This window comes from Crocodylus siamensis, chromosome 3, assembly GCF_052110815.1.
Source record: "Crocodylus siamensis isolate JL-2025a chromosome 3, ASM5211081v1, whole genome shotgun sequence".
NCBI lineage: Eukaryota > Metazoa > Chordata > Crocodylia > Crocodylidae > Crocodylus > Crocodylus siamensis.
The window spans coordinates 710,507-738,491 of NC_143397.1; the positions used below are offsets into that span (position 1 = coordinate 710,507).

At 68.0% G+C, this 27,985-nt stretch overlaps 3 protein-coding genes across 6 annotated transcripts in view; 1 reads left to right on the forward strand and 2 right to left on the reverse strand.

Moving 5' to 3' along the window:
• Positions 1 to 4,739, reverse strand: part of LOC149867861 (long-chain-fatty-acid--CoA ligase ACSBG2-like) — a 53,076-nt gene extending 48,337 nt beyond the window's left edge. Inside the window, exons 1-7 of one of the 3 annotated variants that reach the window (XM_090037457.1) lie at positions 4,606 to 4,739; positions 3,002 to 3,385; positions 2,337 to 2,690; positions 2,048 to 2,069; positions 1,293 to 1,339; positions 898 to 960; positions 649 to 690 (exon numbers count right to left, since the gene is read on the reverse strand). In XM_090037457.1, the coding sequence (XP_089893583.1) occupies positions 649 to 690; positions 898 to 960; positions 1,293 to 1,339; positions 2,048 to 2,069; positions 2,337 to 2,690; positions 3,002 to 3,385; positions 4,606 to 4,645 (952 nt within the window). In that variant the 5' untranslated portion in view covers positions 4,646 to 4,739. Of the gene's footprint in view, positions 1 to 648; positions 691 to 897; positions 961 to 1,292; positions 1,340 to 2,047; positions 2,070 to 2,336; positions 2,691 to 3,001; positions 3,386 to 4,101; positions 4,226 to 4,605 lie in introns of those variants that run through there. The other 2 variants (XM_090037458.1, XM_090037459.1) reach the window with 2 other exon arrangements.
• Positions 4,740 to 5,629: 890 nt separating this feature from the next.
• TMEM8B (transmembrane protein 8B) lies at positions 5,630 to 27,876 on the forward strand. 2 transcript variants are annotated; one of them, XM_090037463.1, is made up of 13 exons: positions 5,630 to 5,718; positions 14,799 to 14,988; positions 15,381 to 15,588; positions 15,740 to 15,873; positions 16,290 to 16,561; positions 17,172 to 17,527; positions 17,859 to 17,955; positions 18,151 to 18,274; positions 18,562 to 18,704; positions 18,884 to 19,062; positions 20,531 to 20,677; positions 20,989 to 21,105; positions 21,381 to 27,876. In XM_090037463.1, exons 1-13 carry the CDS (start codon positions 5,652 to 5,654, stop codon positions 21,714 to 21,716), a joined length of 2,370 nt encoding a protein of 789 aa, XP_089893589.1. In that variant the 5' UTR covers positions 5,630 to 5,651; the 3' UTR covers positions 21,717 to 27,876. The 2 variants fall into 2 exon arrangements, with proteins under 2 accessions (XP_089893589.1, XP_089893588.1); XM_090037462.1 differs by lacking the exon at positions 5,630 to 5,718 and adding an exon at positions 10,544 to 10,694.
• FAM221B (family with sequence similarity 221 member B) lies at positions 6,724 to 10,342 on the reverse strand. Its single transcript, XM_090037460.1, has 6 exons — positions 8,995 to 10,342; positions 8,578 to 8,835; positions 7,710 to 8,045; positions 7,412 to 7,615; positions 7,127 to 7,246; positions 6,724 to 7,050 (listed from the first exon to the last, which is right to left on the reverse strand). Exons 1-6 carry the CDS (start codon positions 9,632 to 9,634, stop codon positions 6,845 to 6,847), a joined length of 1,764 nt encoding a protein of 587 aa, XP_089893586.1. The 5' UTR covers positions 9,635 to 10,342; the 3' UTR covers positions 6,724 to 6,844.
• Positions 27,877 to 27,985: the final 109 nt, after the last annotated feature.

The following is a 27,985-nucleotide window of genomic DNA, read 5'->3' on the forward strand; positions in this document are numbered from 1 at the left end:
CCAAAGCAGGCAGAGAGGACTTGCTGGAGGTTGCACGAAAGCCCTGGAGTGGCCAGCACCGGAGACGGTGCTGGGATGGCCCCTGTGCTCGCTGCGGAGGAAGGGCTGGGGCTTGGCCTCACCTGGTGTCTGTTGGAGATGATGCAGCAGGTGCCAAGTCGCACAGCCCCGGGAGCTCCCCAGGACACAGGTCAGGGCACAAGGGGCTTGTCTTGTCAGTGCTGTGGGGCAGGGGTGGGGTGTGCAGGGTGCCTGCAGCCCCCTGGGCCAGGCTGGGCGCTGAGCCAGGAGGAGCTGCAGGCAGTGATGGGCTGGTGGGGGCTGGTTGGCACGTCCAGCACCGCTGTGTGCCTAGGCAGATCTCTGCCCTCGCCGGGGATGGCAGGGAGCACCGCCTGGCGCCTCCCCGCAGCTGGCTGCAGTCCCTAAAAGACCAGCTCTGCGTAGGTGATGTCTGCAGAGGGGCAGGCACGGGTTAGGAGCCGCAGGGGCTGTGGCCGAGCCCCACCCCGCCATATGGCGTGGGAGGTGTGCACGGGCAGGGTCCCCTCCGCACCCACACGGTGTGCCCACCCTAACGCACACAGCGTCTGGGGCCCCGGGCACAGCCATAAGCCCCCCACCAGGTGCATGCCAGCAGCCTCTTACCTTCCCCTGGGGTTGGAGGGAGCCAGGCTTGGGGCTTGGGAGCTGCAGGGAGAGCAGCCAGTGTTGGCAGGGTGAAAGGCCTCCCTCCCAGCCCCTCCCCGGGGGCAGAGTCTTTGTCCACCCCCAGCAAAGCCCCTCCCCTAGGCTCAGGCCGGGCTCTGTGCCCCCAGCAGCCCTGGCCATGCAAGCCCTAGGGCAAGGGAGAGCCGGGCAAGGCCCGTGGGAGCCCCCGCTCCTGATCCCACTCACCTGCACCAGCGTCCGCGCCAGTCACCCTCGCTGTGCTCAGCTCCGCGTAGGTGCAGATGCCTGCTGGGAGCACAGGCAGTGTGTCGGGGGGGGGGGTTGTGCCCATGCCCCCAAGCCCTTGGGGTCCGTGCCCTCATGGGGGCCCTGAGGGACAGCCAGCCTCCATGCCCCCACCCCTCCATGCTGAACCCCAGGGGAAGGGGCCCTAGGTGACCTTTGCCCCCCCACAGCAGGGCACCCCTGTCTCTCCCTGGGGCTGGGGCTGCCTGCATGGAGCAGCCTTGGCCCAAGCCTGGCTTCGGAAAGGGGCTGTCAGCGTGGCAGGACTTGCTTGGAGAATGCACTGCCTCCCCGGCGAGCTCGGCACGGGGGGCGCGGGCGGTCAGACCCCCTACCTGCATGAGGCGTGTCGCTGGCCGGGCTGGCGTGGGCTGCGCTGTCCCTGTGGGAGAGAACCAGGGGCGAGCACATGAAACAAGCAGGCCAGCAGTTTGTAATGAAAAATGGGAAGTTTGTCTTCCCCCGCGGGTGGTTGAAGGCGGGGCTCGTGGCCACCGGATGCGCTGGGAACTGAGTGCAGCCGGATGCACGAAGGGGCTAGACGCGCTTGGAGGAAAGGGGCATTGGTGGTGATGGGGCAGGGAGCGAGGGGCCTCAGACCTGCCTGGGCCCTCAGTGCAGGAGGCCGCTGGGGAGAGAGGAACAGGGAAAAACCCTGCTCAGACTCCGTCAGTCTCCCTTCAGCCTCCGCTCTCTGCCCGTGTGACCTCGGAGACAGGGCAAGACAGACCTGGGTCTGAGCCAGCTCTTCTCTTCTTAGGAGACCTTACAGCTGGTGCCCACGAAACACAGCCTGGCCCCATGGCCCTGCCCCACGGATGTAGCCCCAGGCTTGCAGGGGAACCTGGGATCACGTCTGCAGCCGTGAGCAGCTGACAGCAGAGGCCCTGTCCCTGCACCCAGTGGCTGCGGGGTCGTTGTGGAGGGAACAGCCCATGGGGACCCCTGGAAGGCGGTGGTGCAGGGCAGTGGCCACCAGCTGGAGGAGGGAGCAGATGGCCCTGCCCCGTGACCACCCCCACGGCATGCCCATGCCACCCCTACTGCCCACCCCCCGGCACCTTGGAGCAGGTATAGTGGTGGAGCTTACCTCTGCGAGCCCTGGCATCGCCCTAGAAGAGAGCAGGACAGACCCTCAGTGCCTGCTTGTGGTGGTGCTGCCCAGCCAGCCCCCCACCCTGCTCCCCACAACCCCCCTGGCACCCCCTACCCACCCCCAGACCGCCTGCCCCGCCCCCTACACACCCACCCTCTTGCACCCTCTGTGCCACCTGGCACAGCCCCCGCACATCCCTGTGGACCCCTGGCCTCCCCCCGCCCATGCTTAGGACCCCCTGTCTCCCCCCTCCATCACTCCCCAAGCCTAGCCCCCCCCACACCTTTCCGCCTCTGGCAGAGGACGAGAGCCAGGACCAGGAGCACCAGGAGCAGCAGGACAGCAGGGAGCAGGGCAGCAAGGAGTGGGAAGTGGTCACTGCCCACAGTCAGGGAGCGCTCGGCCTGGCCCCACTTGTTGTTTGCCCGGCAGGTGTAGGTCCCGTTGCGCCGCAGCGTGATCTCCACCGCGCTCTGGAAAGGAGCCTGGGCCTTCAGTGGGGATGGGCTCTCTGGGGTGTTGCCAGGGCCCCACCAGGTGATGTTGGGCAAGGGTCTGCCCTCGACTGTGCAGACGGCCCGCGCTGGCCCTGGCTCCGGCCCCTCCAGCAGTGAGAGGTTGAGGATGCTGGGTGCTGCTGCAGGGCACAGGGCACCGTGGGCAGGGGCTGGCAGACCCGGGTGCTGGTTCTCCCCTCTCCCCGCCAACACCTGAGGACTGGGAGCAAGTGCTCTTGGCCCGGGGCCCATGATGGCCTGCCCTGCCCCAGCCGCCCCTGCTGCCAGCAAGCCCTGGGGTAGATGCCGAGAAGCGTCTCAGCTGCAGGGCACAGGCACCCAGCAGGGGCCACCCCAGGGGTTTTGCCCCCGGAGCCTCCACCCAGCTACAGTCTAGTGGGCAGAGCCCAGCGCCCCGGGCACCCCGTGGGCTGCCAGCTTGGCGTGGTACCTTCCACAGTGAGGTTGAGGGGGGACGGGTGCGTCCAGTACTGCCCATGTATGTCCAGCTCCACGCGGCAGTTGTAGAGCCCGCTGTCCTCAAAGCTCAGCCTGGCCACGCGCAGGGACAGGTTGTGCTGGCGCGGGTCCCCAGCGAGGCTGTAGCGACTGTTGGGCCCCGGCTCCTTGCTGCAGTTGCCATTTGCGTTGCTGTCGTTGGCCACCCAGCAATGGAAGTGGGGCTCCCAAAGGACACGGATGGTGCCCGCGTAGTTTATGTTTGGGTGTGTGAAATTGCAGGGTAGCACCACGTCACAACCCTTCAGCTGCGTCGCTGCCGCGGGCATCTGCATGCCCCACTCGGGCCCCTGCGTGCTGCGGGTTAGCACGGCCCCTGCAAGGAGAGCGGGGACACCTGAGTGTCCGGGCAGGCGGGGGTCAGAGAGCCGTGCAGCGGGAAGGGACCTGCGGGGTCACATCTGGTACAAGCCCCGCCTGGGGCAGCATCAGCCCTGTGCAAACCAGCCCGGACACACGCAGCTTCTAAAGTCTACAACCGCTTCCCCTGCCGGGGGGGAAACGGGGGCACAGCAGTGGCCAACGTCCTGCTTTTATAAAAGGGGTTACTAGATGCTGCGGGCAGAGGTCGTGGCTCTGCTGCAGAGGAAGGCAGCCCCCTCCCCCGTCTGAGGTGGGAAATCCCCTTCTGCTCCCAGTGCAGTGTGGGGCAGAGCCTGAGCGCAGGGACGACCCCCCCAGCCAGGACCCTGCGTGCCGGCGCAGCCCCAGCCCCAGCCCGGGCTGCAGCAGCACCAGCGCCTCGGGGCAGGTGAAAGCCCCCCAACACGGAGCAGCGAGAAGGGGCAACAGCACAGCCCAGAAGCCTGGGAAATTCCCACAGCAGAGCAGGGGCATCGCTGCCAGTAGTGCGCAACCGCTCCTCGACACCTCCAGCACTGGTGAGCCCCCCCCACTGCCCCCCGGCTCCTCCCCCACGGCCTGCCTGCTCCGACTGCGAAGACGTGTCTCCAAACACCCGATCTAAATCGCCTGCGTGGCAGCTTCAAGCCATTGCTCTGCATCCGCGTCTTGTGGGACGTCTGCACCCACCTGGCCCGAGGTGGGCCACGCTGCTCCTGAACTGCCCTCACAGATGCCGGCATGGGCTGGGGAGGGGGATGTCCGGCGTGTGCTGCCTGGGCCCCAGCTGGCGCGGTCCCCGCCCTGAGGGCCGCCTCGACCCTTCCAACTCTTGTCACAGTTGTCTGCTAAGCTCAGTGCCCTGCCCCCGGCCGCTCCTCCAGCCCGGGGGCGTAGGAATGGGTTTTCCAGGATGGCGAGGCCTCAGCTGCCCACAGCACTCAGGGACTTCAGTGGGGCTCCCAGGGCACAGCCCCAGCCCGGAGTTTGCTCCTGCCTAGGCCCTGTCCATCCCAACCAGGCCCTTGCTGCCAGTAGGCTCTGCCCATCCACGCCTGGCCCGGGTGTGCGCCATATCTTGGGGACCCCCAGGCTGAGCGTGCAGACAGCCGGATGCACCGGGCTGCCTTGGCCGGAGCCCCTGCCCCCGAGCGCGGCTTCCACAACCCCGCCCGGGCCCAGTCCGGCTCCTACCTGCCAGCAAGGCCAGGAGGTGGAGGCCATGCGGGACCATGGCTCTGCGCCAGGAGGGAGAGGGCTGGCTGGTCCTGGGCAGGCGGAGGCTGGAGCTCTGCAGCAAAGGGACGTCTCCGGCCGGCCCTTGCCCCGCAGCCGGTTGGGCAAGAGTGGAACCGCAGACCGGGGAGAGGGGCGCATGGCCCGGGGGGGCACTTCCCGTTTGCTGCGGCTGCTGGGAGCGTTCAGCCAAGAGCAGGAAGGAGCCGGCCGCAGCCCCTGGGCCTCAGCCGTCCCCGGCCGGGGCCTCGGCCCTCTGGCCGCCCCCGGGGCGCTCAGCGCCGCCGCACGCACGCTGCTCCCCCGGCGCAGCCCCGCGGGCGGGTGCAGCCCGCCGTGGTGGACCCGCGGGCACGTGCCGGGCCGTGCGGCACCTCTCCGTGGCCTCCTCGGGGTCGCCTCGTCCGTCTGTCCCGGCAGGCGCCCGGGTGAGTCCCGTCTGCGCGCACCCCGACCCCGACTCGGCCCCTGCTGCCGGCAGGCCCAGCTCGTGAGTCCTGGCGCCGCATGCCGGGTGGGGATTTATAGGCACAAGCCCCCGGGTCCTGGTGCAGGTCCCCCGGCACCTTTCTCATGAACTGCGGCTTCCTCCCGGGGCTTCAGCTTCCCTTATCTGTTTCCTTTACTTCACAGCTTCTCGTTCCTGTCAGTCGCAGCCGGCCGGCTTCCCCCGCGCGCTGGGCGTGCATTTCTGCTCCTAGCAGCGCCTGCCATTGCGCCCCTGAGCCGTGCCGGGGCAACCTGCTGCCGGCCGACACGTGCCAAGTCGCGCAGCACACGCAAAGCCTGCCGGCGCGTCCCAGCCCTCGCTGCACGCAGCTTCCGCAGCCCGAGGCCGGCGGGCCCGTGGATCTGGCGTGTGCGCCGCCGCCCGGGGGCCCGCGCCTGGTGCCTCGCGGGGCCCCGGCGCTCCAGGACGGTGCCAGCAGGAGACCCCCAGCAGACCCTGCCTGCCCTCGGGGCCGTCGCGGTGACCGCCCAGGGCACTGCGATGGCCTGTTCGGATGGGATCTAGCCCTGCGTCCAGCAGGCCGGAGAGCTGCTCTCAGACCTTGGCAGTGACGGAGACTGGTGGGTTTCGGCGGGGTTAACACCCCGTGCCCTCCTGAGCACTGCTCCTCTCAGGCCGGGGCTAGCGCCTGCCCCGGCGGAGCACGCTGCGCGCGGCATCTCGCCTCCAGGCGCGCAGCCTGAGGCAGCTCCCCGAGCTGGGGCGCGTGGCGAAAGCCAGAGACCCGGGGCCAGGAGAGGCTAGGTGGATTAACGCGTGGACTGGTGGGGCCCGGGCCCAGGGGCCTCTGCGCGTCGGGGCCCCCGCGTGCCTGGTTCCCGTGGGACATAGGGGTTTACGCTTGCGGGCCGCAGACTTCGAGCTTGCGCGGGGCTGCCGGGAGCGAGATGCGGGGGTGCCGGGTGTGCGTGTGCACGGCTGCACGCATGCACCTGACCCCGAGCAGGGCCGGGCGGGGTGCGGAGCAGCTGTCTTCGCATCAGTGTGTGTGTGGGGGGGCAGTCTGAGGCCCCCCCGGGGAGGGAGGGAGGCAGTGGGGCAGGAGTGGCGGTGCTGCCCAGCCAGGGTGGTGAAGGACCCGTGACCATGGCAGGGAGCAGGACAGAGCAACGGGTGGGGGGCAGCTCCCCACTGCTGTGTGCACCCCCAAGGGGAGGCACGGGTGGGGCATGTGATGGCTGGATTTCTGCGTGGGGCAGATGTGGGCTGCCTGCTGCAGACCTGGGGCTCTCTGCCTTGCTGCCTTTGCCCCGGGGACCCCAAGCTGGCCGCGTGTCCCCTGCCCGAGTTGTGCCTCGCACTGCTGGGTGGGCAGGGGGCACGCAGGGGGGCCCCGGGGCAAAGGGCCCTGAGCCCGCCGTGGCCAGCCCACGTCCGCCCTTGGCCCACTCCCCTCCAGTGGGGAGCAGGGAGGAGAGGCGGGCCGGGCCCTCCCAGCCTCCCGCGCGGGGCACGGAGGCCCCCCCCTTGGCAGCGTCAGCACCCCACTCGCAGCCCCCGGCCGCGGCAGAGCTGCTCCAGTCCGGTTCCCGCGGCCCCGGGGGGCACCAGGGAAGGGCCGAGCCCGCCCGGGCCGCCGCCCCCGCCGTGACTGTCCCAGCCCCTGCAGCCCAGGCGAAAGGAAGCGCAGGAGTCGCCCGCCCTGTGCAGCCCCCGCCCCAGGCCACGGGCGCCGGCTGCACCCCTTTATTGGTGGGCGCCCCACGCCGGCCCGGGGCCGCCCGGCTCCGCGGGGCTCCGGGCTCCCGCGGGGGCCAGGGGCGGAGGGCGGGAGCCGGACGGGGCGGGCAGCCCCCCGCGCAGGGCGTCGTAGGCGGAGCTGTCGCTCTCGCGGCCCGTCAGCACGGCGTCGCGGAGCGCGGGCATCTCCGCGAAGGGCAGGTAGGCCTCTCCTGGGGGCGCGGGAGGGGCGGTGAGGAGCCGCAGCGCCGCGGGGCGGGCCCGGAGCGCCCCCGGCCCCGCGCCTACCGTGCGGCCGCCCGCCCTGCCGCCGCGCCGCGGCCGACTCGAAGAAGGTCTCGTGCTCCTCCCAGCGCCGGTCGCAGGCCGCGCACAGGAAGCCGGACTCGAAGCTCGCGCAGCCGCAGCCTGGGCGGGGGGCGCGGGTGGGGGGGTGCAGGGCCCCAGCGCGCCCCCCCCCCCCCCGTCTGCCTTCGAGAGCCGCGGGGCCTGGCGCAGGGCAGCTCCACGGCCCCCGCGTGCACGTGCCCACGCGCGTGCACCCCGCCCACACGCGCCCGGGCGCGCCCTCACCTCTGGCGTGGCAGGCGCGGCTGCCGCGCGGCGCGTGCTGCTCGTGGGTGTGCTTGCAGCGGCACGTGGCGCGCCAGGCCGCCGCGTTGAAGCCGGTCCTCCTCCTCAGCCAGAACTCGCCCACGTCCTCGGGCCGGGCCGGCACGAAGGCGAAGGCCTGGCACTTGCAGCCGGGCACGGCGCAGGGCACCAGCACCCGCGTCTCTGCGGGCGCAGCAGGGCCCTCAGCCCCGGCCGAGCCCTCCCGGGCCCCGGCGCTGCCAGCGGGAGGGCCAGGGGCGGGTGCCCCGCTACCCACCGGCGTAGACCTGGTGCTCCTGCAGCAGGTGCCCGCAGAAGCACTTGGAGCGGTCGCCCACGCGGAAGCAGTCCCACAGGTACTCGGGGCAGCGCCACCCGACGTACAGGCCTGCGGGGCGCGGGGGCGTGAGCCGGCCCGGCCCCGGCCCCCGCCCCGGGGCGGCCCCCTCCCCGCTCGCCCAGGCCCTACCTGTCTGGATGGCCTTGAGGGCAGCCTCGCGCTCCAGGCTGAAGAGCTCCTGCACGGTGCGGCCGAAGCGCTCGCGGTGCATGGCCTTGGCCACCGACACCAGCTCCGCCTTCTCGGCTGGCACCACCGCTCGCAGCGTGTAGCCTGGGTGCGGGGGGCGCTGAGCATGCCCTCCCACCCCGCCACGGCCCCTCGCCCGCGACCAGCCCAACGGCTGCCCCTGGGGCCTGGGGCTGCCGGTGCTGAGACCCCGGGACCGTCCCCGGGGCCCTGCGCGCCCGCTGGAGGCTGTCCTGGGCCGCCGGCTGCGTCGCGGAGACTGGGGGGCTGCGCAGCTTTTGGGACGAAGGTGCCAACTGCTGAGCCCCGGCAGGGAGGTGGGGGCGACCACCGCAGCCAGGTGCTGGCCAGTGCCCGGGCAGCACCCGAGCTGGGAGCCCGCAGGACTGCGGTGCAGACCCCCGGGCAGGGGAGGAAGGGGCCGGCTCTCGCAGCAGGGCTGGCTACGAGACCAGGCTCGTTGCACCCGCCCTGCTGGGGTCCCCCCTCGCCCCCAGCCCTGCCAGTGCCCCTCGCCCGCAGCCCGCAGCCCCTGCCCCGCTCCCCTCCCAGCCCCGCCAGTGCAGAGCCCCGGCCCCGGCCCCGGCCCCGGCCGGTCGGGGTCCCCGCACCGTACCCGCCGCTCCCTGCTTGGCCTTCGCCTTGCGCTTGGTCTGCGTGTGCTGGTGGTTCACCTCTACCACCTCGCCCTCGCCCTCCTCGTCCTCCACCTCCGGCCCCGGGGCCGGCCCCGGCGCCGCCTCGGCTGCTGCCGCCCCCGCGGGGTCCTCGGCCAGCAGCGGGGGTGCCCCGTGTGGCTCTTCTCCTGGCGGGGGGGATGCCCCGCTGGGGTCCTTGCCCCCCAGGCCAGGCTGCTGGCCCTCCATGCCCAGCGCTGTCCGGACACGCGGAGTCAGGGCCGGGGGTGGGTGGGGGGCCCCGTCAGGACAGGGCGGGGGGGGTGGCTGGGGGGCCGGCGGTGAGGGGCACTGGGGGAGACACCAGGCAGGACTGGGGAGGGAGGTGGGGTGGGGGGAGCGCGGCGCACCCCTACCTCGGGCGGGGCCGGGGATCCTCCCGCAGGAGATGCTGGGAGGCCGGGGCAGGAAGGACCAGTTCCCGTGGCAACAGGAAGGAAGGGGCATTCCCCATAGCAACGGGGACAATGCCACGGCAGCCTTTAACCCCTCGAGGGCCGAGCCAGGGCTGGCAGGGCGTGAGAGCTCTGGCGTGACTCCGTTTCCCCGCCCGCTGCAGTGTGTCATGTGGACACTGGGGGCAAGGGGCTCATTTCCACCCAGGTCGTCGCGGGGGGCGGGCTGGGTGGTATCAGGTGCATGGAGCAGGGGATGCCGGAGACAGGGAGGCATCCCCGATGCACCCCCAGTGGGGGGGGGGGTCTGAGCACGGGGCCCAGCAGCCCGGAGCAGGGGGCTGGCTGCTCCGGCCCTCAGGAGCCCCCGGCAAGAGACCAGGAGCGGGGATGCGGAGCCGCACCTGGGGCTGGCCAGAGCCCCCGGCCCGCGGGGCAGCCTTCGGCAGCGGGCAGCGGCGCCGGGCCGTGTGGTGGGGCAGCTGGGGCCGTTCGCCTGCCTGCCCCGGCGCCCGGCGCTGCCCTTGCCCTGGTCGGGTCGGGTCCTCTCACTGCAGCGCCGAGGCCTGGCCCGCGGCGTCGGGCCCGAGCTAACCCCCATCCGGCTCCGTGCTGTCCCGGCTCCCTGCAGCCCGGGCCTGGAGCAGGGGCGCAGCCGCCGCCTCGTCCCGCACAGGCCCCCGGGCCCACCGCCCCGCACGGCCCCAGGCTGGGAGCACGGGGCCCGGCCCTGGGCCTGCAAATCCGACCCCCGAGCTCCCGGGTAAACACCAACCTAAATCTCCGGCATAACGGGCGGCGCCGGGACGGGCACCAGCGCCAGGCCGCAGCGGGCGGGCCTGGCCAGGGCCCCGAGGCTCCTCCGTGCTCGCAGCACCCTGCCCGCCGAGCCCTGGCCTGAGCCGTGACGCCCCCGGCGCTGCCCCTGCGCCGCAGCTGTGCCGGGCAGAGGCGGTGGGTGCACGGCGCTGCCGGTGGAGCACCGCGCGCGCCCTGACTCGCCCGTGGGTGGCGGGCGGACACCCCGAGGGGCGGGCCGGGCCCGAGGACGCGCTCGGCAGAGCCGCGGGCCGCCCCGGGGGGTGCAGGGCCCGACGCTGGCGGGCGCGGGCAGCCCCCGCCAGGAGCACGGCCCCGTCCCGCCGGCCGCTGCCGCCCCCGCGCCGTGCCCCGCGGCGCCTGCTCCGGGGCTCCGGCCGCGGGTCCTGGGGGCGCTCACGTCACGGCCGCGGCCGGGAAGCGAGGTGACGTCAGGCGGCCCCTGGTGGGGAGCCCGGTGAGGTCACGGCCGGGGCAGCCGGGCGGACCGTGTCCCGCTGGCGGGGGCGTGCCGCGGGGGGGTCGGCCCCGGCCCCCCCGCACCTGCCCCTTCTTTTGACTCCCGCCCCCTGCACCTGCTGCCCCCGCCCCACGCGCCCCCCCAGCCGGGCGTCGGGGCGGGGCCGGCCGTGCGTGGCAGGCGCGGGGCCAATGGGCGCGCGGGGGCGGTCTCGGGATCGGGGCCGCTCCTCCTGACGTCACGGCGCGCGGGGGCCGCGGCGCAGCGCTCCCCGGTGAGGCCGGGATCGGCATGGCCCGGCCGGGGGGCGCCCACGGGCCGCGACCGGCCCCGGCCCCGCTGCTGCCGCTGCTGCTGCTGCTCGGTGCGGGGCCCCTGGCCGGTGAGTGCGGGCCCCACGCGGGGCCCTGGCGTGGCTCCCACCCGTGCGCCGTGCGCGGGGGCGCTGGCCCTGGTGCTGATCGCCGGGTCCCGCGGGGGGGGGAGCTGGTGCTGGGCACCCCCTCGTGTCCCGTGGGCGGGGGCGCTGGCCCTGGTGCTGATCGCCGGGTCCCGCGGGGGGGGGGGGAGCCGGTGCTGGGCACCCCCTCGTGTCCCGTGGGCGGGGGCGCTGGCCCTGGTGCTGATCGCCGGCTCCTGTGTTGTGGGGGGCGGCCCGGGCTCTGCTCCCACCCGTGCCCCGTGGGTGGGAGCACCGGTCCTGGTAGCCAGCGATCCCGAGGGCCCCGTGCGGGGTAGAGGCGGCCCCGGTTCGAGTCGCACCCGTGTCCCGTGGGCGGGGGGTGCTGGCTCTGGCGCTCTCGCTCCCACCCGTGCCCCACGGGTCGGGGATGCGGGCCCTAATGCTGATCCCACGGGTTGCGGGGGTCCTAGCCCTGGTGCTGCCCGTGGGTGGGGGCACTGATCTGGGGGCGATCCCCAGGACCCCGTGGGGGGGGCGGTCCTAGCCCTGGTGCGGCCCGCGCCGGGGCCGCTGTCCGCGGTGCTGGCGGCCCGCCCCGCTGCCCCCGCCCCACGCCCCGCTGCCCCTGCCCCCGCCCCACCCCTGCCCGGGCAGCTGCCGTGGCCGCGGCAGGCAGGCGGGCCATTCCCACCACCCTGCACGCCAGCCCCGCGTCCTCCTCCCGCTCCCAGCGCCCCAACCACCCGCCACGGGGCCCTCAGCCCCACAGCCGGTCCCAGCCCCCGGGCCCCCAGGCCTCCCGGCCCACACCCCTGCCCAGCGCAGCAGCTCCCTTTGTGTCTGGGCCACCTCCATCCCAGAGCTCAATTAGGCCCATGACATGGCGGTGGGGTCCCCAGGGACCCCGTGGTGCTGCCCAACTCCTGGCCCCACTGGGTGCTCCCTGCACCCCCACCCTTCCCGTGCCAGGCTTCCCCCTGCCCCCGCTGTCCGAGGGGCTGGCTGGTTCTTCCTCTCCCCCTGGCCTGTTGCCCCAGGCTAAGGGTAGGCATGTAGATACTGTCACCACCATCCCGGGGCATTTAATTAATGCAGAATTGATGGCTTTTGGCGAGAACAGTGAGCTCATTGCCAGGGGGGGAGGCTTGGTTGGGGGGAGGGAGATGCTGCTGCTCCCTTGCACTGAAGCAAGTATTTTATGTCTGAGGCTGACAGCTCTGCCGTTGATTTACAGTGAGCACGGTGGGGGCTGCTGCCTTTGTTACAAGCAAAGGAACAGACACATGTCAGGCTACAGATGGCTGTGCCTACACACACACACGCACAGACACGTGTGAACATGTGTGCATGCACATGCATGGTGGCATGCACACGAGCGGTGCGTGGTGGGCTCTTCGTGGAGCCCTCGCTCTGTGCACCTGGCCCCTGGGGGGAGAGGTCTGCTGAGCAGGAGCCTAGCTGGCAGCCCCCTCCAGCCCTGTGTGCTCCCTGCCACAGCCCATGGGCAGTGCCTCCTGGGCCTGCCTTTGCTGTCGCCTGCAGGCTTTCAGGGAAAGGCTATAATTAATGCATCTCTTGCTTGCTGGCTCTGGGGACCCAACACGCGCATCTCTGTGCTGCTCTCCTGTGAGCTGGCATAGGGAAGCATGGCAAGAAGAGGCTTAGTGCACCGGAGGAGGCATTTGCTGCTGCTGGCATGCATCGCAGGGACGGGTGGTGCTCAGCTTGGCCCAGCACCCACCCTGCCTTCCTCTGAGTGCCTGCAAAGAGCCAGAAGCAAGGGAGCTGAGACAGAGCATGAGCTGCCCGTGGTCTCCAGCCTCCATGGTGGGCCTGGGGCAACGCCGTGTGTGCCAGACCCCCCTGGGCACCCCTTGCAGCTGCCAAGGTTGGGGGTGAGTGCACCCCCAGGGCCACCCGGGGGAGAGGTGGATGCAGCTACGTCGTGCTGCAGGGAGTGGGCCAGGACACACAGCCCACGTCTCCTTTGCCAGGGCAGGCCCCTCTCTGTGGCTTGGTGGAGACGGGGCTGGTGGCTGCAGCCCATGCTGTGCGCTGGCTTCCGTGTGTCTGGATGCCGTGGCCCATCCACTTGACTCCGATGATCGCTTGTGACAGGCTCATTCTTGTTCTCAGAGACACCGAATGGAGCCGTGACCCCGCAGAGCCCCAGCTCCCCCCTGCCTCCAGGGAAGGGGCTGGTGCATGCGGAGGGCTGGGCTCAGGCTGAGCGGGTGGGGGCAGGGTGACCCCCAGGTGTGGTCCCGTGTGCAGCGGGGAGGAGGACGGGGTGACTCCATGGGGTGGCAGAGGTGGGGGCTGCTCAGCTGCAGCTCAGAGGTCTCTGCTTCAGAGCAGAAGAGGGTCTGTATTTATCTGTAAATCGCCCCTAGGATGGCCCCATGGAGCATGGGCAGTTTTAGTGCTGGTCCCCTGATCCCAGGTATGCACTCCCTGTTGTGGGGGGAGCAGCAGCAACCTGCCCAGGGAAGCAGAGTAGGGAAGACCTCCACAGACCCAGGGGAGAGCGGGGCGGGGGGGAACCCTCCAGATAGCCCAACCCCTGCTCCGAGCAGGATCGTCTCCGTCCGAAGCACGCCAAACACGTCCTGGTCTGGCCAGTTCCTGACGCTATGCGATCAACCTTGCTGCCTGGCACCCAGGCCCGTGGCTCAAAAACATGAGAGCCGCCAAGCCTGCCCCAGGGAGACCCGGGGACGAAGGTTGGAGGGTCCTGCTGCTGCCAGGAGGGTTACATGCACGTGAGAGAGCCCAGGCCCAGGCCCAGGCCCAGGCCCAGGCCGAGGCTGTGCCCTCACTGCAGAAGAAGCCAAAATCCCCCAGTCTGGACCAGTCTAAGCAGGGGAGAATTCCCTTCTTGCCCCAGTGCAGTGTTGGTCTAAGCCTGAGCATGGGGGCAAGACCCTCCAGCCAGGACCCTGTGGGGTGGGTCCCTCAGGAGCATTGGCACAGCCCCACAGCCAGCACCCTGATGTTGAGGAAGAAAACCCACCTGATGTGTAGCAACAGGAGGCAGGGAAATCCCTTCCCACCCCTCGTGGACACCTGCAAAGCCCCAGAGCCTGCGGCAGCCACGCACCAGGCAGCCTGGGCACAGCAAGCAGAGCCACCCTCAGCCCCCTCCCTGCACGGCCAGAGCTGCCGCTGTGCTCCCCCCCATGCACTTCTCCGGGCTCCTTATGACCTTCCCCGCCCAAGCCGCTGCGAGCTCCGCTTCCTTCTCCCGCTGCTGAGCACGGTGCCCCCCGACAGCCCCGAGCACGGTGCCCCCCGACAGCCCTGCCCCGGCTGCAGAGCAACATTCGTGGCCTCTGTGCCGATGCACATGTGTGGTGGGAGGGGGAGCGTCTAGCAGGCCCTGCTCCTCCTAGATCACACCTGCCACAGGCCCCCCCGGGGCTGCAGAGCCCACCCTTCCCCATTCCCTTGCCCCCTGCTCTGACAGGGAAGAAGTTTTTCCCCATATCCAATTTAAGCCGGCTTTGTAACTTCTAGCCGTTGGTCTGCCTCCTCCTCGCTGCAGCAGGAGCGAAAAGCTGCTTTTCCTCTCCGGCATGGCAGCCCTTCAGGTGTTTGCAGACTGCTGTCAGGTCCCCTCTTAAGCCCGTTTTCTGCAAGCTGAACATGTCCAGCTCCTTCAGCCTCTCGTATGACTTGACTTCCAAGCCCTTGAGCATCTTTGCTGCTGCCTCTGGACCCTCTCTGGTTTCTCCACCTCCTTTACAAAATGCGGAGCCCAGACCTGCAGGCAGTATCCAGATGAGGCCAAATTAGCATCAGATCCCAGGCCCACACCCCTGCGCAGTGCTGGGGCAAGGGCAGCCAGCCTGGGTCTGAGCGCTGCCAGGGAAGGGAGGAGACACTGCGTTCCCCGCATTGGGCTGGCACCCCCTGCCCGCGGGACTCAGGAGACCCCGGGCTCAGCTGAAGGGACAAGGCCCCTGTTCGGGACAGGGTGAGTCACCCAGTCCCTCCCTCCACAGCAGGCCCAAGGGTCGATGGCCCATGCAGGAGTGGTCAGGCCCCCACCCTCTGGCTCACACCCTTTTGGCCCCCCCGCAGACGGGCTCTTCGTGACCGACTACTTCACCCGCACGCCGCGCAAGCTCAGCCCCTTCCGCTCCTTCGCCAGCATCGAGCTCTTCCACTTTCACATCCCCGAGGACACCGTCATCGCCGTCTGGAACCTCATCACCTTCAAGGAGCAGGGCGGCACCTTCGGGGACCAGTGCCCGGACCGCAGCGTCACCGTGTGAGTGCCAGGGCTGGGCAGGGCCCGGTCCTGTGTCTCCGGCTCCTGCCTCCTGGCTTGGCCCTGCTGTGTCTGCCCTGAGCACCGCTCTCATGGGGTCGGTGGGCCCTGCACATAGCGGGTCCCTGCCGCATGCCCTGCCTGGGTTTGCTCGCGGAGCTGGTGACCCTCAGCCCTGCAGTGCTTGGCCTGTCTCCCCGATCAGGGACCCATGCAGCAGGCAGCTGCTCGTCCTATGCTGCTGCTGGAGAGGTGAAGTGACTTGACCAGGGCCACAGAGGGAGTCAGTGGCAGAGCCAGTGCTTGCCTTCCCAGTGCAGCTGCCAGGGAACTGGCCCTGTCCCCCTGCCCTGCTCCTTCCCATGCCGTCTCTCATGGACCTCTGCCTGCAGGTACTTCCGCTCAGGGGCTCCTCCCGTCATCAACCCCCTCCACACCCACTTCCCCCAGGACACGGCCGTGCCTGGCTCCTTCGCCCTGACTCTCACCTGGACGCTACCCAACCGGACGACCGGCGTCTTCAATGTCACCAGCCCGCTGCCTGGCGACTGGTTCCTGGCCGCCCACCTGCCCAAGGATGATGGCAAGATCTCCGTCAAGGTGAGCGGGTGCCGGGGAAGTCCCAGGGTCCCGACCCCTTGCCCTGGGCAGGCCGGGCCAAGGCCCTGCACGGCTGCCCACGACAGAGTGGGGGCACAGCTTGGGTCTGGCTGCCCTGGCCTGCCCTGACGCCCGGCCCGGTGGCTCGCAGGGCCTGTACGAGGAGTGCCAGTACCTGTTCCAGCCTCAGCTCATCGTGCAACGCCTGGTGGGCATCGCCGTGCTCTACCCCGGCTACATCACCACCCAGAGCATCGCGCCCCACAACCGCTCCAGCCTCTACAAGTGCGTGGGGGTGCCAGCATGGGGCTTCCTGCTGGGGGTGGGGTGTGCCGTGTCCCGGGGGGACCTCCCCGGTTGTTCTGCATTCAGGGTCCTCTTCTCGGTGCCTGGGGCCGGGGGCCCTGCCTTCTCCGTGCCCAGCCCTGTGCAGTGGGGCAGGGCTGGGCAGGGGCTCCAGTCTGTTGACATGGCACCCTGGAGCCCCCCACCCAGCAGCAGCCCCAGCTACCTGTGCCCATCCCCCTCCCCAGCCTGACCCACGGCCCTGCCCTCAGAGCACCCCAAGTCGGGTCCTGCTGACCCTAGGCTGGAGCTCGCTGCCCCAGTGCCAGCACTGGGGAGGGGGGTCCTGGGTAGCTGAGGGGGGTGGGAGCTGCCTTGGGGATGAGGCGGCGGCTTGATGCTGGCCGTGCCTGCAGGGTCTTCGTGCCCAGCTACACGTCGCGGGTGCTGGTGCAGGTGCTGCAGTGCCATACCTCGGACCGCGGCGCCCAGGGCTGCCCGCTCTGGCTGCGGGTGAGGGCCAAGGCACCGCCGCTGCACAACTCCACAGCGCGGGACTGCCGGGAGCGGGCACCCTGCCAGCTGGCGCTGGACCTGCCCTTCTGGCAGCAGTGGTACTACGTGCTGGTGGAGAAGCACCCGGGCACGCCGGGCACCATCTCCTTCCAGGTCACTGTGCAGGTCACAGGTGAGGAGCTGGGCAGGGGCACAGTGGGGCAGGGACCCCACAGGCCAGGCGGCCTGGAGACAGGAGTCAGGATGGAGGCAGGCCCCCGGAAATTAGGAGCTGGAAGCCGTGGGCTGGCTAGAGGCCCTGCTGGTGCAGCTGCCTGTCAGCCCAGCCTTGGAGCCTGCCGCCCTGCGCGTGTCGGGCAGCTGGGGGTGATTCTCCTGCCTCCCAGCAGTGAAGGAGCTTGGACTCCTGGGTTCCTTCCCAGGTCCACTGCAGCTGGTTGCTCCGTGCCTCAGTTTCCTTTCTGGGAGAGGGGCAGGCCATGGCTGGCCCCCAGGGCTGCATTCAGGTGGGTGGCTCAGTGTCCATGGGGCTGGGGGTGCCAGGGGAACAGGGTCCTCAGCCCCACCCCAACTTCATTCCCCTCCCTGCTGCTCACCTCCATTACAGTCGGCTCTGGCACGTTTTCTGGGGCAGGCGTAGGGGAAGGTTTGTCATGGGGGGCTGTGGTGAGCAGTGGCCAGGGCTCCCTGCAGGTGGGATGGGCAGGGGGCATGGGGCTGTCTGTCCTGGGGGGGCTGGGCAGGGCGGGCCGTGGCTGACGATGCTGCTCCCTCCCTGGCAGACTGCTCCCGGCCCAGCCTGGCTCGAGCGCCCTTCCTGCCACCCGGCGCTGCCATGAACATGCCACAGTCCTTCGGCTCTACGTCCAGCTTGGTGCCGGGCGATGGCCTGCCCCCCGCAACTGCCAACGGCACCCAGCGCCGCGGCCCCGGCCCCGGCCCCGGCCCCGAAGCGGAGCGGTGCTGGCCCATCCGGCCTACGCTGCGCAACGAACTGGACACCTTTTCGGTGCACTTCTACATCTTCTTTGGGCCCAATGTATCGGTGCCACCCGAGCGCCCTGCTGTTTTTGTCATCAACCTCCTGCCCGTGCTTGACAGCGGTGGTGTCCTCAACCTCGAGCTCAAGCTCAACGTGGTGTGTGGGTGCAGGGCACCTGGCCCAGCCAGGGTGGGATAGCTGGCGGCTGCGGGGTGGGAGTGGGGGGTGCCGGCGTGGCTGGGGTGGGGCAGCAAGAGGCTGCGGGTCGGAAGCGAGGAGCACCAGCACGACGGGGCACTGGGGTGGGGTAGCAGAGGGGCTGCAGGTCGGAGGGCGGGGGCACCAGCAGGACCACGGGGGACAGGGTTGTGGGGCTGGGGGGGCACTGGGTGTGGGGTAGCAAGGCAGGAGCTGTGGGCTGGCGTGGGGTAGTGGGCACTGGGGCTGGATCCCCAGCTCCGTGACTTGCTCCCCGGCCCTTTTCCAGTCCTCCCTGTGGGGTGAGAACGTGACGGTCTTTGGGTGCCTGAACCACGAGGTGCCACTGACGTCGGGGGACAACAGCTCCGTCACCTGTGAGACAGGTAGGCGTGGGCCCGCGGCTCCCAGCGTGGGGTGCTGGGACTTGGCTGGGGGGCAGAGCTGTCTGTAGTGGTGGTGGGGGGTGCTGGGTGGGGTCCTCCAGACGCCAGGGCCTGTTTGCGCTGGCTGGAGCAGGGGGGTGGCCAGGGTCCCGTCCCGCTCAGCACAGCCCCCGCTTTCCCTCCCTGTCCCTGCAGAGTCCTTGGCTGGGTTCCTGCTGTCCGTCAATGCCACCACCAACCTGAGCCGCCTACGCATCCCCTACCCCCAGACCGGGAGCTGGTACCTCAGCCTGCGCTCACTCTGTACCACCGACCGTGGGTAAGTGTCCACCATGGCCCTGGGCTGGGGTGCCCAATGTGGGGGAGATGGGGGGATCCGTGGCTTGGCCCTTGGGGTGGTTCAGGCATCCTGTGAGAGCTGGGGCCGGGGCCTAGCGGGGCAGGTGATGGATGGGTGATCTCAGCATGGCCAAGGTGGGGGAGATGCAGGGGCTGGGCCCAGGGAGGTGAGCCACAGGTCCATCCTGAGTCTACGGGCACATGTATGTGCAAGCCTACATGCCCGTGTCTCCACACTGGGGCCTGTGCTTACGCCTGTCCCCATAGGCTCGAGCCATGTGCCAATGCGACGGCAGAGGTATACCTGCGCACCTACCTCTCGCCCTGCATCAATGACTGTGGCACCTATGGCCAGTGCAAGCTGCTGCGCACCAACAACTACCTGTACGCCGCCTGCGAGTGCAAAGCAGGTGAGACCGTGCCCCCTGCCCCATGCAGCACCAGGGGCCCTGCTCACCTGGGCCCACCTGCTGCCCTGTAGCCTGGACAAGGGGCCACCCCCTCGCTGGCCCTGGGGAGGGCACTATCCTAGCCCATGCCCTGAGCCCCCGGGACTGGCCCTGCTCAGCTGATGGGGTTGTCGCCGCAGGCTGGAACGGCTGGGGCTGCACGGACAACGCGGAGGCCTTCTCCTACGGCTTCCAGCTGCTCTCCACACTGCTGCTCTGCCTTAGCAACCTCATGTTTGTGCCTCCCGTGGCCATTGCCCTGCGCAGCCACTACCTCCTGGAAGCCTCCGTCTACATCTTCACCATGTTCTTCTCCACCGTGAGTCCCCGGGTGGGATGGGTCGAGGGGCAGGCTGGGGCAGTCCCCTCCCTTGGGTGGATCTAGGAGTTTGAAATGGTGGGGTGCAGATGGCCCGGGGTGCCAGCTCATCCAACACAGCATCAAGTTTCCTCCAGTTAAAAGTAAATGAGAAGCATCACCAATGGACCCAGGGCCTCAGGCTGGGTTGCTCTGTGCAAGATGAGAGCAAAACCAGATAGAACTTCATTGCAGTGGGTTCACGGCAGTCTGCAGGGCTCAGAGAGCAGCCTGGCAGAACAAGGAGCAGCCTGATGGAGGCACATCCAGGCCATTAGAAAGGAGAGAGGGGCAACAGCACTGTCCCAACTGCCTGCGGAGGGTTCGGGATTGCGAGTATGGGTGGGGGTAGAAAGGTAAGAAAGGTTTATTGACTTAACAAAAACTCAGCTACGCGCAGTAACAAGACAAACAATGACAGACAAGAACAGTTTGTGTCAGCAACATATCAGCAGTCCCCTCTTATACCTGATGTACAAAAAGTTTCTCTTTCCACAAAATTCAGCGAAGTCAGTCATCTCCGATCAGCTCTGTCTGAGGGGTACCGGGAAGGACCGTGCAATTCAGTCCTTGGGCTCCTCGAGATCCATGGGCCTGCTGATCCAGGCCAACAGCTAGCTAATCCTTTTCACAGAGCAGTATCTTCCTTCTGAATAATTTCCGGATGTTTAACCAATTTATAGCTTCTGAACGGTACTGATAATGTGCAACCACTCAGATTCCTTTTACTTCAACTGTCCTTAGACTGACCAATAGCAGTACAAGCCTTGCATTCCTTTGATAAGGTTAATTTAACTATGCCACAGGGCCTGACTATTTCAAGGCTTTGCTAAATTTACTAGGCCTTACTTTATATGAGGCCTGACTACATCTTAAACTTTGATTAGGCTGTTAGCAACAACATACAGCTTAATATCTACACATATACAGAAAAACACTTGGTCTAATCTTTATAGAGCCTTGAGCAAGCACCTTTATCACACAGACGTAATTTCAGCTGTCACACAGCACCTGTGGAGTGAAGAGGTTAAGAGGAATCAGTGGCTGACAATGAGCCAGGAAGTTGGTGCTGCCTGACTGGAAATGTGGTGGCCGCTGCCAGACAGCTGGTTTTAAGCTTTGGGAGGAGCAGGAGTTGAAGGGGGCAAGTGCACCAGTGTATCCATCCAACCTCCCCCCATCCTGTGCTCCATGGTGCACACAGGGCTGCAGGCAGTCCTCCCTGACTGCTTCCGGGCAGGGGACTCCGTCCGGCTGGTGCCCCGTTCCCTGTCCGGCCGGGCAGGCACACCCACAGCCACCCAGCTGAGCTGTGCGTCCGGGGCTGGGGAGCATGTCTGGCGGTGAGATGGGGGACACCCGGGGTGGGAGCTGTGGGGGGATCCCTGCAGGCATGTGGGGTGTGCTCAGCCCCCCGCTCCACCCCCAGTTCTATCACGCCTGTGACCAGCCGGGCATCGTGGTCTTCTGCATCATGGAGTATGACGTGCTGCAGTTCTGTGACTTCCTGGGCTCCCTCATGTCCGTCTGGGTCACCGTCATCGCCATGGCCCGGCTCCAGCCTGTTGTCAAGCAGGTGAGTGCTAGAAGCAGGTGGGGGGCTGGTATGGGGGGGGTGGGGGGCGGATGCCTGGCACTGGGCACAGGATCTGCCCCTGCCCCAGCCTGCGGTGTGCTGGGCCAGGAGATACCTCCTTGCTCCCCCAGCCCCCTGCTTGCTTCATGTGGGTCTGTGCCCTGGCCCCCCAGCTGGCAGGGCGGAGAGGGAAGGGGCTTGGGGGAGCAGGGAGCAGGTGTGGGCTGCAGCGTGGGCATCCCCAGGCGGCAGGAGGGGGACATGTCCGCAGCTCCCTCCCTGCACTACCCTGCCCTCTGCTCCGGCGCCAGGTGCTGTACTTGCTGGGTGCCATGCTGCTCTCCATGGCCCTGCAGCTGGACCGCCACGGGCTGTGGAACCTGCTGGGGCCCAGCCTCTTCGCCTTAGGGATCATGGCCATCGCCTGGGTAAGGCTGCGGGTGCCATGCGGGTCATCAGCCCTGGGGCAGGAACCACCTCCCTTGCCTGGCCCCCACCTCATCCCCCCATCCCTATTTGCCTGCAGCTACCCCCAATGCTGGCCGCGCGCCCAGCCCCCACGGGGCCTCCGACACCGGAGCTCCGCACCCTGCACCCCCCGCCCCTACAGGTCCCCGGGGCACAGGTCTGTGCCCGGCAGTGCCCCCGCTCCTGCCAGCCCCACACGCCTGTGCCCCGTGCGTGACACCCCTCTCACCTACAGACGGCCCGTAGCATCCGCCGGCGCCACTGCTACCCGCCCACCTGGAAGCGCTGGGCCTTCTACCTGTGCCCGGGGGCGCTGATCGCGGCGGCCGCCGTGCTGCTCTACGCCTTCGTGGAGACCGAGGAGAACTACTTCTACATCCACAGCATCTGGCACATGCTCATCGCCGGCAGTGTCGGCTTCCTGCTGCCACCCCGTGCCAAGCCCGACGGGCGCCTGGCCCCGCTGCCCCGCCGCAAGGGTTGCGGATACCAGCTCTGCGTCAATGAGCAGGAGGAGCTGGGGCTGGTGGACCCCGGCGCTGCCTCCATCAACAGCATCTGTGCCAGCTGATGGTGCCTGCCTGCCCCCATGGCACAGACCAGACTCACTGCCGCGGGCACGAGGCACAGCACTGCCCGTGCCCTCTGCCACAGCCACGGACACTGGGCTCTGCCTCCTGGGCCCTGCACTCGCGTCCCGCCGCCTGGGGACGAGCCCTCTGCGGAGCCCCTGGGGCAGGGGCAGGCTGGCACCGGGTGGAGGCACCAGCGCCGGGACACCGGGACCTTTCCAGTGGCAGGCACCGTCCCTGGGGCCCTGGCCCCATGTAATTGCAATTACAACCTGATTGAACTGGGTGCGGCGGCATTGGCACGGCTCAGTCCGCAGGGGCAGCGGGCACAGGCAGCCGGCTGAGTCTTGGAGCCACGTGGCCCCAGGAGGGGCTACAGTGCCGGGGTGCTGCGATGCGGGGAGCAGAGCCCTGCCAGGGAAGCGAGCCGGGCTGTGGGGTCCCGCAGGCCGGCGGCCGCAGACAAGGTGATGCCCCGGCGGGGGGATTGGGGCGAGGGACATGGGGTGTTGGCTTCAGCGTGGGCTGTGCCCGAGCCCAGTGCAGCCCCGCTTGGCACGCTGGGGCTCCCTGCCCCGCAGTACGGTAGAGCTGGGAGGGAACGGCTCCTTGGCCTGGTTGCAGGAGGCTGTGGGGCTGAGTGGGGGCAGCTCCGCTGCATTTGGACCTGGCCTGGGCCCTGCCCCAGCTCCAGCCCCAGCAGCGTCCAAAGCACCCTGGGCCAGGGGCTCCTCCCGTCACTGACACCCAACATGGATCCCCTCCTCAACCAGTGCTCCCAGCCCCCAGCACAATGGGGCTGGGGCCACAGGGAAACTGAGGCACAGAAACCACAGAAGCTCATTCAGCTGCTTGGAGCTGGTCAGTGGCTGAGATAGGGATTGAACCCAGGAGTCCTGGGCCCCCAGTGCCTCCTGGGCCCCTCCACAGCCCCACCCTGGCCCAGCCAGGACCCTCTGGCATTTCTCAGCAGTGCATGGTTGGGCCCTGGGTCTTCAGAGCAGCTTTGAGAAGGGTCCCCTCTCCTCTCCCCAACTCAGGGAGGACCTTCTCCACCCCTGAAAGCCTGCAGCACCGCCTGCCCGAGACCCCTCCACTTCGGTGCTGCCCTTGGCTTCCGGACCCCCAGCCTGTGCCCTGCCACTCCAGGCAACGGCACTTGTAATGGGCTGGGGAAACTGAGGCAGTGGGGAAGGCCCCAGGCAGGGCCAGAACCCAGGAGCTGTCCTGAGGTCCCCCAGGAGCCCTGGCGGGCAGAGCCTTCCTACAAGGCTGGGCTCCCGACACAGGCCCCAGCCTAGGTGCAGAGGAGCCTTATGCCCCCAGGGCCGTGCAGCTGAGCCCAGGTGGTTGGAGGCAGCAGCGCCTCGTGCTTCGGAAAACACGCCCAAGGGGCTCCCACCCCCAGCAGCCGGCGGCTCTGGGCACAGCGATTGTTGCTCTTCCCTTGCAGCAGAGCTCGGGGCCTCGGCCTGGGCCTGGGCCAGGATAGTGGGGTTTGGCCAAGCCAAAGGCCAGCCTCAGGCCGCGCTGCACCCAGCAGGTGGGTGGTGGGAGGCAAGTGTATGGGCACTGCCCGCGCACCCTGCGGTGATGCTGGGCACAGTGCCCCAGGCCCGCGGCTGCCCCAGGTAGAAAGCAGCTCCGATCCTGGCATCTGCTGGCAGCCAGCAGCTCCGTCCCCAGGCAGGAGCAGGTCTGTGCAAGGCCCTGCGGGGCTGAGACATCATTGCCCCTATGACCAGCCTGGCACTGCCACCCTGGTGCTCCCCCTTCACCACGCAGCCCCACAGGTACCTGCTGCCACCCCCGGCTAAGCGTGGTGTGGGGCATGGTTCACAGGGCAGCCAGTCCAGCAGACGGCACAGGGCTCCTGGCCCCCGGCTCTGTGTCCCCAGCCATGTGCCAGGCCTCTGGAGCCCCCCAGTCCCCAGGCATGACATGGGACGGGGACAGGCATTGCCCACTGCTCCTCAGTCCCCTCTTCCCAGCCTCTCCCCCTGTCTGTGAGCTCAGGGGCTGCCCAGGAGTGGGGATCCCCCAGCATCCCCTTTGGGGCCAGCCCCAGCAGCAGCAGTGGGGAGAGATGTGGACACAGGGGAGAAGAGACCTGTGGAGAGCAGAGATGTCAGCCTGCGGCCCCTGCGCCCAGGAAGGCACTGTTGCAGAGCCAGACCCGGGCAGGGCAGGGCATGCGGCCACCGGCCCTTGGTTGTCCCGCTGGGCTTGGCCCCCCACCCTGCGTCTCCCCCAGAGGCGAGCCCCAACCTAAAGAGATTTCTGTCTGTCTAAAGCGATTACCGGCTCCATTGGGAGCCTCCCTAATAGGATTAGGAGCCAATTAAAGCCAGATCTGTCCCAACAGACATCCAGGACGGGGACTGGGGAGTGGGAAGAGACTGAGGTGGGAAGAGGGCAGGCACCAGAGCAGCCCCCACATGGGCCTATTTGTTCACCTTCAGTACAGCCCCCATGTAGGATGCAACCTGCATCCCAGGAGCGCTAGCTTGTTGGACACTGGCCTGGCACAGCCCGTGCCCAGCCCTTGCGCCAAGGCGGCGCTGTACAGAACTGTGGCTGGGACTGGGGGCAGCCGTTGTGGGAGCCCATCCCCATCCCCATCCCCGCTGGGCTGCAACCCCTGCAGTACTGGGGGGAACCACCAGCATGGGGGGACAGGGTCACACGTGTGTGAGCCCACCAGCTGGCCAGGGCCAGGGTGGGGACTGGCTGGGTGCATGAGTCTGGCAGTGCAGGGCAAGCTGCATCATGCGTGTGGTTGTTCATATGCGTGTGCTGTGCCAGGGCATGTGCACATTCATGCTGGAGCACGGTGGCATGGTCAGCAGCACCACATGGCACACATGTGCCCTGGCCCGTTCTGGCTTGCTGCACCCATGTCCTTGCACCTCTGGTCAGCACAGGTCGGTCGCTCCTGTCCTCGGTGAGCCCGTGGGCTGCACGCTGGGGCTCTGAGCAGTGGCATGGCCTGTGGCGGCCAGTAGGGGGCGCTCCTGCGTTAAGCCACCCACCTCCCTGCGCCAGACCGCCTTCCCGGCTCTGAATGCCTCCCGGGGGCGCCTCGCGTCCGGCCGACCCCTCTCCCGGAGCACACTCGCTAGTCTGGGGGTAACGTGCCGCCACCACCCCGAGCAGGGACTGTCTCGGCCCTGTGTCCTCGGGGAAACACAGGCCTAATAGTCCAATGGGTACTCGACCCAGTACAGGCACTTGGGGCACTTCCCCAAGTCAAGGGGGCAAAAAGTAAAGTCTCCCTTAGTCCACAGACCTAAGGGGTCTCTTAGGCATAATTTAGACCCACCCCTCAATAAGTCTCCCCCACCGGTCACAAAGGAGAACTTTATTGATTACAAGGGGTAGGGTGAACTAGGGTGCAGGATTGAGCAATATCTTAGAAATACTAAAGAGCAAACAGTGTGGCTGAGGTAGCCTTTTGATCACGCATCTGTGTTACTGCCAGCTAGATATCTACCCAGATCTCGAGTAGCTCACTCACAAGCGTCTTCCAGAGGTCTCCAGTTTCCCCTCGGGAGTCGTGGGGTGAGAGAGAGAGCTAGGTCCCGATGGCAAGGCTCCTCTGTCTCCCCTGCTTTGCTGCTGCTTCCCCTCATGGGCGAAGAGAGAGAGAGCACCTCCTTCCCCACCTCCCAACCTATATAGCCCCCGTGACCTCATTCACCTGGGCCAGTGGAGGTCAGCCCCGGTTGGCTGTCAGCCAACCAATTTGAAATACATCACCTGTCACCGGGCAGATCCCAGCCCCCCAGGTAGATGCCCCCCACCCAGGTGGCGGATGCCAGTCCTGTGGGCAGAGGGAGCAGGTTCTCCCCCCCCAGGACTGCAGCCAGCTCAGGTCACCTGAAGAGACAGGCTGAGGTGTGACTCCTCTGTGCTGGCCCATCTAATCACATAGGCACAGGGCAGAGAATTTGGGGAGAAATGAAGATGGCTTTCTGCCACACGGCCCAGGTGGAGCTGGGGCCTGGTGTCTCAGGACAGCGACTGGGCCTTGCTTTGCTCTTAGTAGCTGCTTTATGGAGCCTGGGGTGTCCCCATAGCTAGTGGCCACGTCAACGGGGCTGGGGTCAGCTGTGCTCCAGTGGCATCAGGGGCTGCATGACCTCTCTGAGCACGGGGATGGGAACAGCCCACCTCGGGTCCTCACCTCCCTCCCCATCCATCAGCGGTGCATGCAGGGGCTGCACAGGTGCACTTGCTCCACCCAGTGCTTAAAACCAGCTGCCTGGCAGTGCCCGGTGGCGCTTGGAGCCTTCCCAATCCAGCAGCGCTGCGGGGGTCACTCGACCTCCTGGCTCATTGCCATCCACCTGCCCCTTCTAAGATCTTCATTGACCCTGTCTTTTTTCTAATACCCTGGATGTGCCACCCCTCGGCTGCCCCTTGCGCTGCCAGGTTGCTGTCTGTCAGCTGCTCCTGGTCCTGAAGCTCCTGTTCCACAGCCCAGCGGGTTGTCTGGAGCTCCTTCCTGTTTGGTTTGCCTTTGCTTCCACCTTGAAGGGAATGACCCAGTCCGAGGCCCTGGGCCTATTGGTAAAGCTTCTCATTTTTTTTAATGATACTGTGTTGGACAACCTGTGGCCCACGCTGTCTGCCCCCCGCCTCAAACTCTGACACCTGCTCAAGCCACCAGTTCCAGCAGCACTGCTGCATCGACAGCGACAGTAGGCAGGGAGCTGGCTCCTCGCCCGGTACGACAGGCACCAGGACCTGGTCCGGAGAGGCCCCCAGGGCATTTGGGTCCCAAGGTGGGCGGCGGGGTCACTTGTGCATTTCCTGTGGGTTGTGGCGCTAAGACAGAGTGGGGTGTCTTCCAGGGGGGTGGTTTCCCCTTCCCTAGCCCCCTTCCCCGGGCAGGCATGGCCTGGCCCATGGCAGGCCGAAATGAGCTGCGGCATGGTCTTGGCCCCCTGGGAAGCAAAGCTGTCTCGTGGCTGGACCACGCGGAAAGGCGGTTGCTTGCAGCTTGGAGGTTGTGCCTGGGTGCAGAGCCGAGGGCGAGTGACTCCGAGCTACCAGCTCTCACGTGCTGGGTTTCTCCATGACCAAAGTCAGTGGCCGTCGTGTCCTGTGCATGGGCAGGAGGCTGCTGCCAGGGTCCCGCAGGGTCTACCACAGCCACGTGAGCAGGACAAGGGGCTGCAGGGCTCAGAGCTGCTGCATCTGTGTATGGCCCCAGGCCTTCTCTGTGGGCTCTCACCATCTTCCTCCTGGCCCTGGAAAGCCGGCTGCCTGGAGGGAGGGCTTTCTGTAGCAGGATAGGAGGAACATGGGGACACTTAATCAAGGGGGATGTGGCCAGCACTGCCAGGGCTGGCGGAGCTCCTTTCCTACACGGGCCACGAGACCCACATGGCTGCGTCGTCAGAGCCTCCCCGTGGCATCCCTGCAGCTCGCCCTGGCACCTGTGCGGCACACGGCCTCTGCATCCCTGCAGCTTCCAGTGTAGCAACCAGCTCCCCATGGCAACAGGGTCCCCATGGCAACCAGGTACATCTGCAGCATTGACATCCCCATGGCAACGGAGTACTATGGCCCCCACAGAGTACAGGCAGCCACCGAGGATACCAGCTTTGCCCTGATGGGGGATGGCGGGGTTGGGGCAGGGCAGGGGACAGGGCCGCAGGGCACTGGCGACCGGGGTCAGTGCCTCTCTGGGCCCGGGCCGCGACCCAGGCAGGGCCCATGGGGCAGGGGCTGCGGCTGGTTCCAGCGGCAGGAGGCTCGGGGCGGCTTGGCTCTCGCCCTGTGGGGACGCCGTGCAGCGCGGAGGCAGGTCCCAGCACGAGGGAGCGGGGGCTGGGCAGGGAGGGTGCAGGTGCTGCCCTGGCCACGCTCTGCGCAGAGCCCCAGCGCCAGCCGCCCTGCCAGCAGCAGCCTCCAGGCCCATGAATCACAGGCCCTGAAGGGCCGCGGAGCCGGCAGCAGTGCTCCCAGGCGGCGGTTGCAGCCGTTCCAGCGAGCGCCGGGTAATTAAATGTGCTTCCCAGCCCAGCTGAGCGGCCTGCCAGAGCAGACGCCTCCGCTCCCGGCGTCTTCTGCCGGCTGGGGCCCAGCCAGGCGAGGCCGGGAGCTGGCGCCCAGAAGGATGAATCCCTGGAGAGCCCTGGAGCAGCCCCCAGCCCTGGCTGCCTTGCGGCCTGCCCCTTTTTTTTTTTTTTTTTTTTTTAATATTAAAAACATTTTATTAGAAAAAGCTGTCACTATGAAACACATTAAGAAAAACTAC

What these genes read in the sequence shown, in the direction of transcription:
- FAM221B (XM_090037460.1), bottom strand. Translation starts at nt 9,634, where the DNA reads ATGGGGGTTAGCTCGGGCCCGACGCCGCGGGCCAGGCCTCGGCGCTGC. An exon ending in CCGCGCCTGCCACGCCAGAG is followed by an intron (nt 7,247 to 7,411) that starts GTGAGGGCGCGC and finishes CCCCCCGCCCAG; the next exon opens with GCTGCGGCTGCGCGAGCTTC. An exon ending in GCAGGGCGGGCGGCCGCACG is followed by an intron (nt 7,051 to 7,126) that starts GTAGGCGCGGGG and finishes CCGCGCCCCCAG; the next exon opens with GAGAGGCCTACCTGCCCTTC.
- TMEM8B (XM_090037462.1), top strand. Translation starts at nt 10,604, where the DNA reads ATGGCCCGGCCGGGGGGCGCCCACGGGCCGCGACCGGCCCCGGCCCCG. An exon ending in GGTCACTGTGCAGGTCACAG is followed by an intron (nt 16,562 to 17,171) that starts GTGAGGAGCTGG and finishes CCTCCCTGGCAG; the next exon opens with ACTGCTCCCGGCCCAGCCTG. An exon ending in TCCAGCCTGTTGTCAAGCAG is followed by an intron (nt 20,678 to 20,988) that starts GTGAGTGCTAGA and finishes CTCCGGCGCCAG; the next exon opens with GTGCTGTACTTGCTGGGTGC.